General features: G+C 42.4%; 3 protein-coding genes across 3 annotated transcripts in view; 2 read left to right on the top strand and 1 right to left on the bottom strand. All coding sequences in view use genetic code 11, as the record gives it.

Annotated features, from left to right (window-relative positions):
• Positions 1-2,301: 2,301 nt before the first annotated feature.
• EGR_08547 (hypothetical protein) lies at positions 2,302-5,951 on the top strand (the record flags this gene model as incomplete). Its single annotated transcript, XM_024497796.1, has 3 exons — positions 2,302-2,339; positions 4,085-4,155; positions 5,806-5,951. 3 exons carry the CDS (start codon positions 2,302-2,304, stop codon positions 5,949-5,951), a joined length of 255 nt encoding a protein of 84 aa, XP_024347777.1.
• A 1,257-nt stretch (positions 5,952-7,208) lies between these two features.
• EGR_08546 (Para-nitrobenzyl esterase) lies at positions 7,209-9,071 on the bottom strand (the record flags this gene model as incomplete). Its single annotated transcript, XM_024497795.1, has 1 exon — positions 7,209-9,071. One exon carries the CDS (start codon positions 9,069-9,071, stop codon positions 7,209-7,211), a length of 1,863 nt encoding a protein of 620 aa, XP_024347776.1.
• Positions 9,072-11,092: 2,021 nt separating this feature from the next.
• EGR_08545 (tRNA (adenine-N(1)-)-methyltransferase non-catalytic subunit TRM6) overlaps positions 11,093-12,991 on the top strand; it is a gene marked incomplete at both ends in the record, with an annotated part of 3,201 nt that continues 1,302 nt past the window's right edge. The window contains 5 exons of the mRNA XM_024497794.1: positions 11,093-11,114; positions 11,889-11,973; positions 12,049-12,286; positions 12,335-12,501; positions 12,581-12,794. Of these exons, the coding sequence (XP_024347775.1) occupies positions 11,093-11,114; positions 11,889-11,973; positions 12,049-12,286; positions 12,335-12,501; positions 12,581-12,794 (726 nt within the window). The remainder of the gene's footprint in view (positions 11,115-11,888; positions 11,974-12,048; positions 12,287-12,334; positions 12,502-12,580; positions 12,795-12,991) is intronic.

Here is a 12,991-nt window from a genome sequence, read left to right as displayed (position 1 = left end):
GGTGGAGACCTCGGTAACCCGTCACCAAAAAGAGGGTCTCCGGCGCTCCCCTTGGTCAACCTCCCACGCTGGCCATCACACTCACGAACCATCCATGCCAGTAATCCAATTTTCACACATTGAAGGAGGTGCTTGACCGCAACGTCACTGATCCCTCTTGGCAATTCCACTGGATCTGTGGTCGCATCCTGTATGGAAACTGGATGAGAAATGTACTGGCCATCACGCGTGTCCATTGGAAATTGTAGAAATTTGGGCCTAAAGCTGAGTCAAATTACAAAGGCCGAAATTTAGTGTATTTCCATGGAGGTGGGATTTCGCGTCCATTCCTCCTTGTGACTTTGTCCTCACTTCAATGCTGCCCAGCCAATTCCTGTCTAGATTCTCTCCAGCTGGTCGAGAGGTGGGGGAGGCGGTACTGCGTGTTCACCTAATTGACATCTTCATGCAGGCGCTGTAACGGAATTTTCCAAACAGTTCATAGTTAGTGTCGCCTTAGTTGTTAATAGCAGTCATGCAGGCTACAGGACTGCCGAAGGTGGTTGTCACTTTCAGCCCTTCTGGTAGGGGTTGTCACCGATCCTTCTATCCGCGGCATATGCATTTCTTCCATCCCACTAAGGTTTACCGCTCAGCTGTAAAAATCAGAGTAGATGTCCTTTGAGATCGGGTTCGCTTTCCACTGTCATTAATGTAATGCCCCAAGACTAACCTGAAGGTGAAAGGAGTCGTAACACCAGGACAGAACATGCGGAGGACCTTGGAGCTGTTGGCATGGTCCAGAGGCTCATGTACCAAAGTTGCGTTACACCGTATTTGTAATTTCTTTTATTTGTTCATTCTTGTAAAGTTGGTATTTCGTTCCCCGGAGCGCACTTGGCGCACACGATGTGGTTGGTGGTGGTACTCATTCAGGAAATTGAGTCATGTTGACTCCACCTGGTTGATTCATGTGCCTCCACCCTGACCACATTTCTACTTTAAGTCAACTTGTTTCACACCGAAAAGTGTGACGCAACTTTTTTTTTCGGGAAAAAAATTTTCACACCAAGATTTGATAAGCTGACAGATCGCGACAATGCACTGCTACATCGTCGTGGGTGTGGTGAAATTGCATGTTGCTGCCATGGCGGGTTCCATTGCTCATCTGTTTCTTCTTACACGTGATGTGAAATATCATACGAAAGAGAGCGATTATTTATGCATCACTCACGCTGGTAATTTGCGAAAACGCAGTCTCGGAAAAATCAAGAAAAAAAGTGCGGAGCGGAGAAAAAAGCTCTTTTGTGTCCTGCCACCTAATTGGTTGGACAGGCGTCCACATGTGATCACGCGGCGTTTTGTCGTGTGACTTCTCTCAACACGATAGTACTTTTCTAGTTAGGCTGCTGTACTCGGCCCTCGTGGCCGATGCAAGAACGATTGGCGAATGTGTTAGACGGAGGCGCAAAGAAAAATTGACCTTGGGACAAATGACGAATGATCTGTTCAAGGCCGCGTTCATCTAGTGCGTCGGTCTGTTCTTCCCCAAAACAGGCTGTAACTTACTGACTGGATCCCAAACAATACCAAGATTATTTTTTTTACGGATTGGTGGCGGAATATGCGTCACAAAGTGTTGCGATTTGTACTTTCTTTTTAATCCGAAATCTTCTGTTTCACATGGAGGTTGGATTTGGGTGGCCGTCAAGTCAGAAAGGTAAACTGTATCTCTAATAGCAACGCTTTTTACACGATTTATATCTGGCAACCAATGTGGGACAATTTGTTTTCCGAATGTTTTGTGACGCTGTTGAAATTGAGATGTTATTTTTTTCTCCATAGCAGCCAATATTATCCAACTGGCCATGACATACCTTTTTTACTTAAATGTTAATCAGTAGCGTGTATTGGGATACTCTCACGTGAGCATTCGTGGGTTAATTAAAGCAGTTTTTTGTAAATTTTGGTATCTTTTTTCCATGAAAAAGATGTTTTCTTGCAAGCAGTATTATTCTCACTTCATGGCGTATAAAAGGAATTGCATTTTAATGGATGTATTTAATTGATTTTACTATCATGTAACTAGATATGCTGAAAAAAATATCCCTCGCTTAATTTGAAGTTTTTGTTCTCCAGTAAAAAAACTAAATTAAAGGAGTAAGGAATTTTCTTTGCTAAACATATTGCATCAAGTTGAGATGCTTTTTTCCTATGTGTACATGACAAGGAAGTAAAGGGAACAACAGATATGAAACGGCTTTTCAACGCTTAAAAGTTACTTGTTCACGAAGTCTGCCTGAAACTGCTACCAACTTTATAATGTTATGGTATTTTATCAATGAAGAAGAATTTTTTTTGTAAACTGCCAATATTAGTGAAATTGGACACCGCCCATAGAGATTATTGGAATAGACGATGGTAAGCTTGGTCCTAGCTCCTACCACAAGTGATAGATGGAATGGCTTTGATTGTGCGAAATCAAGGGATTTTATGTACGGTCTCTCCCGTTTAAATCATCGGAAGTGTAACTTGCTCATTCTAACCAATGGCCGCGGCAGCCTGAGTCGTGGCAGTGGGCAAAATGAAGGAGCGAGGGAGAGGAAGAGGGGGCTTTCGGAAACATGACAAAACGGGAAAGGCGTGGCTTTTGCAATTTTTACCAGTATCCCGCCAATCTCGTAATCGGGGCTCTGGTTGGTTTAGCAAGATTTCTAAGTTGCTTTGACCACTTCGAGGGCGTGGAACCGAGGCTCCCAGCCAATTTTTTGGTAACAACAGGGAGAAATGATTTTCCTTTTTTTATCCGTTTTCTCAAAAATATGAAAACGTGAACAAATTTCTTGGAAATTTCATTATTTTTCAAATGCGGTGGTTTGGTGCGACTGTTGACGATTCTTCGTGCGACTATTTGATATCAACACTGTTGGTATGTGGATTAATGGGCGTACTAAGCAGATACACTTCAACGTACGATCCTTATGGAGCCTTTAATTATCTTGTCGAATCACTCGGCGCACATTTAACCCATAAGTGAAGCGCTCAGGTTCACGTCTGACGCATGCTGGTATGGAAGAACGTTTATTATTCGGTGGCAGAAAGGGCTAAGGGACTGAAAGGCACGCCACCAACACGGTGACTGGGATCGCGGAGAGTGAATGTCTCACACAGTCAGATTACATGACTAAAATAAATACCGTTTTCGTAAAAAGACATAACAACTTTGATTTTTAACAAATAAACGCTCGAAATGACCCTAACTCGTCGGCGATAGCTTTGGCGGTGAGAGGCAAAGGTGAGGCTTGGTTATCACCCGCAAACTAAGAATTTGCGCGGTTTTTAGGTCCTAACTTACTAGGACTTGTGAAATCCCTTAAATTGTTTATGTGTTCGCCATTGTGGCGCTCTATGTTGTGTCCTCCACTACTTTCGCCTTATTCTGCAAATTCGTGCCATCAGATGTTGGTCGGACCTGGCCGATATGATTTGAGCCTCTCTGACCTACGAACCGAGGGGGGGGGGGGGGGATACTGCTTTGCCAGTGTTTAAGCAACTCGATTCTGATGAGGCGTTACAACTGATCAAAATGAGTCGAGGTTAGCGTGTGGCAGGATTATATATCATCAGATTGTTTTTCATTGCTTTCACCTACGCTGTAAGACACATTGTTCAACTTGAAGGTGTTTGTTTGGCTATCTAAATTGACTGACTAAAATGGTTTTTGTGCCTTTCCACCTTTGACCAAGCAAATGGCATATTTATTTGTCGTCCCCGAATGATCTGCTCGCTGCCTTTTTTATACTTTTTAGGTTAGACACTATTTCGTCCCCACATACTAATGCCTGCCCCCTGTCCGTGATGAGCTGCAGACACAAACATGTCCTTGAGAAGAACGCAGATTGCAATTTTATGGTGGGAAAGGGGGAGGGACGTACTGCCTCATGCTCCATACGCCCCTGATAGTGATAACGCTCCCAAGCACAAACGATGATTAATATCTTTCATTGACGTCAACTTTTGCAAGTCACATCCCAAGAAGAAGAGACTGTTTGGATCCGGTTCGGCCTTCCAAGAGGCCAAATCCTCCGCAAAACCACATTTTTAGTGAATTACGTTGCCAACTGTTGCACGAATCTGAGTGTTTTAAGAAAAGTTTACAAATATTTGATTTTTCTTGTAAGAAAACCCAAAATCTATTTTTTGTCTTGCCAAGCCCCTCAAAACAACTTAAGTAGTATTCACACAGTTACATCTCCAAAACGAGTGAATGGAGCTTGGGGTTACGTCTTGTGTCATCATTGCCACCTAACCCATTCGGTATGCACAATGCCCATTCAAACTAAAATTGAACTGGAAAATAGGAAACAAACAAAGCCTCCTGACTTTAAAAAAAGAGGGTGCCCTTGAAATCACCCAACACAGGTTGACACGTTGATTTGACCAGTCTGGCTACGTTTTGTTTGGCAACACCAATTAAGGAGTCGCATGGGGCATTATGGGGCTGAGAATGCCTATTATGTTGTGGAGTGTCTCAAGAAGCATCCAGACACAATAGCCACACGGAGTTGCTTCATTCCATCAAGTTTTGCTTTGTGTGCTCAACGGGTATCCGGATTTTTCATGTAAAAATAACTCAACTTACCACCCTATCCAAAGTGCAATTAGCGACTACATTGTGCACTTTGTCAATGAGCGGATTAACTTTTAAATAGTGATAAGCCTTTTTAAAATACGTATTAAGATATGTGCTGGGCGTTGACGGAACAAGCAGGTGAAAAGGATATCCTTTTAGAGAAACGACATACAGCTGTTAAAAGTCAAGCGGAAGTTGTGCGTTTGTAGGCTTGAACGAGTGAGAGAGGGAAAGGAAGAGAGAGAGCGAGAGAGAGGAGTGGGATTCCTGGCACAACAAACTGCACTCTTCTCACTTAACTACACTAAGACGCTGGCAGAAAGGAGACTTATGGGCACGGTAACGCTAACTGATCACTTATATATGATCGGTGGTAGTTTGCCGGGCAGAGGATCGGTGTAGTAGGCGTGAGAGAGAGGCATAGCGTAGATTTCAGCCGGAGCACTCGGAAACGTGTAGTTGCCCCACCTCATCCGAGCCCAGGTGTCGTGTGGGTAGATGGGGGGAAAGTTTCGCTCTAGTTCAAACCGTTCTGACTTCGATAGGGTGATCAAGTGCGGTGCCATTTTGTACTTATTTGGAAGCTGTAATTTTGACTCGGGTTGAGGATTTAGGGGTACAATGTAGTCTCTGTTGTTGTTCGCCTTGGCAGATGGTATAATCTCCAAATTTGTGAACATTAATGAAGGTAGACGGGTCCGACCGTTGATGGACATTGGTGGTGAGCTGCTCCTCAAGTAAATGGCGCCTTGGCCCCTACCGAACCTCAACGGCTTGAACGCCCACATGTCAATGGTGCAATCGATTTTTATGATGTCACACGCGTCTTTTGCAGTAGAAGGTGTCAAAGCCGAGAATTTTTACTTCTGAAATATTCACACAACGCTCACTGCCTTAAATATTAAGGAAATCAATTCGCGTGCATCTCACCATATGAAGGAATTGTTGTCGACCACACAATGGCCTAACACAAATTACTGGCAATTATCACATCTCCCTCCCTGATTAGCATCGAAGTCAGCACCCCTTGAACCACATAAATGCTCATGCAATTAATTTGCCAGCCCCATGATTAGCGAAGTAACAAAGTTGCACCGCCTTGTTTAATGCCTTCGTACTATAATTGGAAAGTACGTAACGCAACTAATGATGGTCTACATAAAAGGCAAAATTCAACTCATAATAATTTGGAGATTTCAAAACAGACTTCTTTAAGCTTTTCGAATCAGAGAGTGATGGACATCAGAGGGAGGAAACTCTTGATTGCTTTTGTTTAGTTGAAGTACATCAAACAAAGCCAAACCGCAGTGACATTGATATGTATTCGAAAAACAAATGAACGGTTGGAACTTGAATAAGATATGCAAAACGGCCTAAAGTATGTCCTTAATCAGTGATTGAAAGGCACCAAATAGAATGTGTTAGTTTAATTAAGCCACTTTTGAGTTAAATTTTGCCGTACGAACAAGTAAGCGAAGTGCAGATCATCCACTGCCGGGGGCAATCTAGTTGTTCATTCATTTTAAGCAGGAAGATAGTGGTAAGCGTGATTCTGTAACGTCAAAATTGACCAAAAGTGGCAGTTAAGGGAAGGGTATAGCGCACTGTGAACGTGCTAATGCGGTAATCAACCACTAGGCGATACTGTGTTTTATTTTCCATAAACACACCCCATTGGATCGACCTTTAAAAGGCATTAAAGTGCTATGAGAGCATGATTTAGATCATTTTTATTAACACTTTTGGTAATTCGCGCCTAGCATTCAGAATTCCCTCTGATCCACAGCGGGTTTTGGAGTGGAACCTCTCCAATTTTGGGAGGATTACTCTGTTAATTACGACGATTCAATCATTCTCAAAATTAAATACAGTGGAGCATGAATGTCATAAGGGGTCGTTGGATGCAAAATTGCTATGGGATGCTGCCGATTAACGTCCTAGTTGATTTACGTTACTTTCAGTGTAACCCCCAGTTGAAATGATGGTCTCAGTAGTCTGTTTTTGACTTAACTGGATTACTCGGAAACTAAAGGCGTTATCGTGGAGATTTAAAATCCTTGCCTTAATCTGCCTGAGCGTAAGCATTCCACTGATAGCTTTTAGTTGGTCTCGACTCTTCTTATTCCCTAAATTGTGGTTGGTAAAAAAGGGAGCGCAATTATAGTATTTGGGTGTTTTGGGCGTTGTCTCCATTCCACTTAGGTAACGCCCAAACATCTCCAAGATTTAACCAAAGTTTACCGTTTAAAAACCTCCTTTAACCCACATAGCCGCAAATGGCGATTGCATTTGCGAGGACTTTTGGTAGTCTATTAAATGACTTTTCTTTAAAAATGCTGTGGTCAGTACGAACGCCCTTATTTGAACGCCAGGTATAGGTGCAGTGACCAAGACAATAAAGGGGACGATGTTTGTCATGCCTTCCTGCATCAAAATCAAGCGACAAAAAAGACGAGCTGGTAGATTTAAGAATTCAATTTATCTCTCATTCCTACATTCTCAAAATAAAAGACAATTTCCGCGTAGTATCATAACAGATATAATCATCATCATCGTCGTTAAAATTTTCCAGCTAAGAAAACGGAAAATTCAAACGTTACGCTTTCCAAGCATAAAGATAGGGGGAGTGTGAAAGTAAATCATTCCATTTTTGACACATTGATATATCATCAACCGAAGTAGAGTAGACAATTTCGTTCTCAAAAATTGTCAAAAGTGTGTTCTTTTTCCCCGGAAACATTGTGCCACGCCAAACAAAGTGCTTTAATGAGGTGCAAAAGTTGTCGCTAAGCTTCTCCAGTGACTTGTCAGAGAGGAAAGATTTGTTCACAGCATAGATGTAGTCGGGGTGATAGCGGAATATTTTGAAGAGCAGAAACGCATCCCAGCCATGAAATGCAGATGAGACAAAGGAATCCAAACCATAGGGGTTAAAATGAGCATGTTGACTGCGAATGTAGTACCGTAAAATGGGTTGTACACGCCTAAGAGATCGTGCATACGATTGTAAAGGGCACGTGACTCGGATGTCTGTAACAATCTGGGAATATTTGTCCACAATACTTGGCCAGTTCGAAGAGTGATTCTGGGACGCAATTCCTATAGCCGTATTTTTTAAAAGGTAATAATCATTGATTAGCTTGAACTCAGAGCTGTTCTCCCCGAGAATGTTCTTTATATAGCCTGACATTATAGCAAAATTCCAAAGCTGCACAGTGTTGGGGAAGGGATATGCTTCGGCTTCGTGCGAATTTTGACCGAGCACGATCGGTATCGGGGAAAGTGGAGAATTCCAAGAAACATTGGTAATAACTTCGTCGTCTATTACCAAAATTCCCCCACGGCAAGGCAACCCAGGAAGACAGTGAATGTTTGATGCGGATGGGAGCGTAAACAATTGTTCTATCCAAGGCTCAACAATGGTCCAATTCCAAAGACGTAAAATATCTTCTCCTTTTTGATCACAGTCTGCGTGTTCACATTTGAAGACATTCCTTGATGCATCGACAGCTGAAGTGAGCGTTATTTCTGGTTTTCGGAGAGCAGGTGCGCTGATCCAAGCCTTTTCAAAAAGATTTTGAGCTAAGGGAGACCCGAGTAGGGCTAACGATATTGTTGCACCCGATCCATATGAAAAAACTGTTATTTTGAGTGGATCCCCACCAAAATAACGTATATTAGATCGCACCCACCGAAGAGCCGCTAGTTGATCGCGAACACCAATGTTTGCCACTTTTGTAGATGGATGAGTTAAAAACCCAAAGGGCCCCAACCTGTAATTTGATGTAACTTGGATGGCGTTCAAGTTGATAATCGTTTCAGGATCAGGATGATGTAGGAAGGTCGATCCATTGGAAGATCCACCATAGTTAAAAAAGAAACCACCAATTATAAAAATAACAGGGTGTAATTCTTCTGGCTTATGAGTGCGAGGAACAAAAATGTTAAGATATAGGCAGTCCTCACTACCAATTATCTCATTAGATATTGGTAGAAGTTGCATGCACACGTTACGGTAAGTAAAGGCATCAAGAACCGGTACCTGCCGGTGTTGCGGCGTATTCCACGCCTCTAAACATAAAGCATTTGTAGTAAGTTCAACAGGTTTACGAAATCGACGCGTTCCAATAGGCGGAAGGGCATAAGGTACTCCAAGGTAATGCACAATATCGTTACTAATAAAGCCTTTTACAACACCACATCTGGTTTCCACATTTGATTCCTTCGATATCAGTATATAACCGTGAAGAAATAGTGAAACATAAACTGCATAAATGCTTACAGCAATTAAAGCAATTAAGATTGTCGCAGTTACACATAGAAGTAAGGGAACTTTACGGTCCAAAAATGAAACCTTGAAGTTGGAAAGAGATAAAGTTGCCTCAGAAGAAAAACTATTTTGCTTCATAAAAGACCCCCTTTTGTCTTCCTTATATTCTGACTGGCCCACAGCAGACATCACATCTTACGTTACAACCTTACCACTTCGCCAATCAACCACTTAGCGCGGGACTCATCCAAGGACAAATCCAGAATTCCGTAGGTGCATTAAAACTGCTTGGATGACACCAATTCTGCCATGATAGTATTCAAGATTTTGTTAAGCTTTAAACAGTATATTTAGATTAGTTTTAATTGTTAAACTAGAGGCAAAGACGTTAAGTGGATTTTTACAGGCTTCTTTGTTAAGAATCAATGGAAGGATTTAGTATAGACACTCATAAATTCCAAAAAAGGAAGCATTGTGTCTAAATAGAATCGCAAAGGAAACAACTTTGCTTTTAGCAAAATCTTGCAACTTCCAAGCAATCAGCCTTCTTCACTACCTAACTGTAGGACCAATTTTCAAATGGTAGGGGCAATAAACATGCGGACTATTCTGGTTTGAAATTACTGATCGACCTTTGTAAATACTAATTTTAAAATGTGCTTGCATTTTAAATGCATTAATGCGTACCTACCCGACTATCCAAGTTTTCGGTTTGACATAAGTGTAACACGATGGTTGTTTAACTCTTGGTTTTAATGAGGCGCCACTTTTGACTTGGCCTTTGCACCACGCCGGGTGGGCTGCCATTCGGGCCATGCCGGTAGCCCAAGTACCTTCTCAGTCGCAGAATGTATATATTCTGCCCGAGTATTATGTCTTTCTTCGTTCTCAGGGAAGTCTCGGGGCGCTACGTTTGTGGCAGCGGAAAGCAAACCCCATCCTAAAGGACATATATCCTGATTTTTCCTGCCGCGTGATAAACCTTAGCAGAGCGGAAGTTGTACATATGCTACGGATGGGGAATTGCGATGACCCCAAACGGAAGGGTTGGAATTGACGTCTACCTTTGGCATCCATCTCAGTCTCGTGTTCTTGAGGAGAGCCATTAACAGCTGAAGCGGTACAAGCCGTCGACCGTCTAAAATTCCGTTACAGACTTCCCCTACCGTACCTGCATTGAGCTGTTGATTAAGTGAATTCCTGATAACTCCTCCATTTCCTTACTATCTGAGTAGAGTCTGGGCATCTCCAAAGTGGGAACAACGTGACGTGGAGGAACAGAAGCGAAACTCTTTCCCCACGGACCCGTGTTAGATCGCGTCCTTGCTTACACAAATCTGCTTTTAAACCAGTGTTCTTACATCTATCTATGGACACGCGTGATGTCCAACACAATTCTCTGTTCCTGAATCAAGTTCCCAAACCGAACGAAACTGCAGATCCAGTTAAATTGCCAAGAGGGATCAGTGACAATGTGGTAAAATATCTACTCAGTTGCATGCTGACTTGATGACTGTTACGGCTGGGCCGTGGGGGTTTCCTTGGAGCACTGACTGCATTGGGATGGCTGACACGGGAGGTCAACCAGGGAAGGCTCCGGGGTTGAAGCTCAGAAGAGGAGGGAGGCTACGTAAAACGATGATTGTTTATCCCTCGATATTGGCGAGGAGCTAACTTTTGACTTGGCCTTGGTACCACGCCGGGCGTGCTGCCCTTTGGGCCATGCCAGTAGCCCAAATACATTCTCTATGCCAAAACATATATGCTCTGCCTGAGTATTGTCTTCTGTCGTCTTCAGGGAGGTCTTGGAGGGCTGTGTAAGCTCTCGCCAACAACCTAATGAGGTGTGAGAGCATCATCGTTAACTTACTTTTCTTCGGCTTTATTAAAAAAACGGAGTGATTGAGGAATGGAATTTCTATTGGTGATATTTAGAGAAGACAGAAGGCGTAATTGGTATGCGCATTTAGAGCAGCTGTCTACCTTGACAATTTTTTGACAACCTGTCATTGCAAATTTTTGGTTTACAATAATCTTAATAAATAAAATTGGGTTTGAACAAGCATCAACACCAAAATGATGTTTTAAAAGTGATGTTATTGGGTTGGACTAATATTCTACTTTTGTCCAATATAGTTTAGGCATTACCGTACCTTCTTTCATGTAAATAATGCTGACGGTTTTGTAATTTACATTATTGACTGATCTTAATGGTGAGTCAACTATCTTCTGGTCGGATCTGAGCGACCGCCTTGACACTAATAAGTGATGCGCGTAAATCGAATTAATTGCTATCTCTAGTTAATCCGTTGGTCCATACCTGTGCCGCGTGTTCGCAGCTAGCCTAACTTCGTCGGTCAGTTTTGTCTTCTTTAACGTACAAAACAAACCTTTGACTACGTTTTTGATGTCTGGATAGCTAATTTACTCTAATACGAAATCGACTTTCTTGTTAGCATTAATTTACCGCGTCCGTTTGCATCGACGTATAACTCACATGTGTTTGGCTGGATGCATCTACTTTTAGCCCTCTGCTCTCTTTCTGATTGTAGGTGTCAAAATGTCGATACGACTGGACTTAGGATTCCTCAACTGTTTTCATAACCCTTGATTTCATGTATTGAAAACCCCTACTACCAATATTTTAAGATGATTACATAAACGTCAAGATGAGGTCACATTTTTGATATTTTCTATGGTTTCCTTGCCGTTGAATTGGATTTCTATTTTGTGTTAGTCGCCTTACATGCATTGATTCCCAAACCAATTTGTTTTCGTCCTTCCCTATCGACCCTACTTTTCAGCAATTTCTCAGGTAGATCCTACGGGAATCTCGCGACTCTTCATGGTTATTTGCTGATTTGTGTACTTTGTTGTTCGCCCTCTCTTGACTCATAATTCATTTTGAGTTTATTAGCTCTCACCGTTGCGTGTCCAATTAGAAACAGAGACGAAAGGTACATTAGTTTTCTCGGGTTGATTTTCAAGATATTTTATTGCTTTTAGCAATGTGGAAATCCATAGAGGTCGGGAATAAGGTGATTGTACAGAAATGTGATTCCTATCAAGTTCTCGAAGTCCGTCCAAATGTGTGAGTGAAAACAGCTTGCATTTTATCTTCGGGTTCTTTCGTGCGGAAATCCTTTTGAGCTTTCTTTTTAAATAGACATATTGATGTGGGCAAGATCAAAGTCCCGGCATCGGCTATTATCGGTTACCCCATGGGATCGACCTTCTACTTCGACGGAACTAGTGTTACCCAAGTGAAGGCAGATGAAATAACTCTCGAAACTGTTGATGTGGAGTCCTCCAAGGACAATCGACACCTTCTAGATCGCTCTGAAAACCAACTTCTAACTGCGGACGACATTCAAAGCCTTAAGTCTACCGGTTCCACTGGAAACGTTTGTTTACTCTACCTTCCTCTTAAACTTATTACGTGCTAATTCTAGGCGATAATTTCCAAGTTGGTGGAAAAGTGTACAACTTTTCGCTTGAAGACCAAGTTCTCTCAGGAAAAGTACTTGCGCAAAAAGAAAAAGTCCTACCTCTGCGTTTTTACAGTTAGGCCTCATACTGCTCGGAATATTGCGGATATGCAGATGTGCTGTAAAGCCACGTAGGCCTTAATAATGTCATTGTAATTTCTTTTACTTGCTCAATTCCACACATTGCAAGTGATATTACTTGCATTGAAGCTCACTGCGCTACGACTCGCTGGTACAGTTGCTGACCTTTGCCAACGTCCATGCGGGCTGCACGGTATTGCTAACCGACACCTATTCAGGGTTGGTCACCAAAGCAGTCCTAGAACGTCTGGGACATCGCAGTCTCGGGGGTCGTCTCATCACCTTCTTCCATGGCACTTCACCTCCTATAGTGGACGTAGCGCTGGCTCAGGCGTCTCCGCCTGTATGTTCCGAGTCTCCTATGGCTCGTCTTGTCGCCTTCGCTTTCACCAATACTAAGACGAGACAAAGCTGTACCTTTGATTAAGTGAATCTTAGCAGCCTTTAATCTCTTTTCATTGTTCAAGAAATACAGAATAGAGATAAGATTCTTAGCGCCTCAAATAAAAGGGGTTTTTCCCATAGCATTCCGAATCATCT

The sequence above is a fragment of the Echinococcus granulosus genome (genome assembly GCF_000524195.1).
Source record: "Echinococcus granulosus chromosome Unknown EG_S00110, whole genome shotgun sequence".
NCBI classification, from domain to species: Eukaryota; Metazoa; Platyhelminthes; class Cestoda; order Cyclophyllidea; family Taeniidae; genus Echinococcus; species Echinococcus granulosus.
Note: the sequence above shows the minus strand (reverse complement) of the source record. Positions and strands in the feature narration are given on the sequence as shown.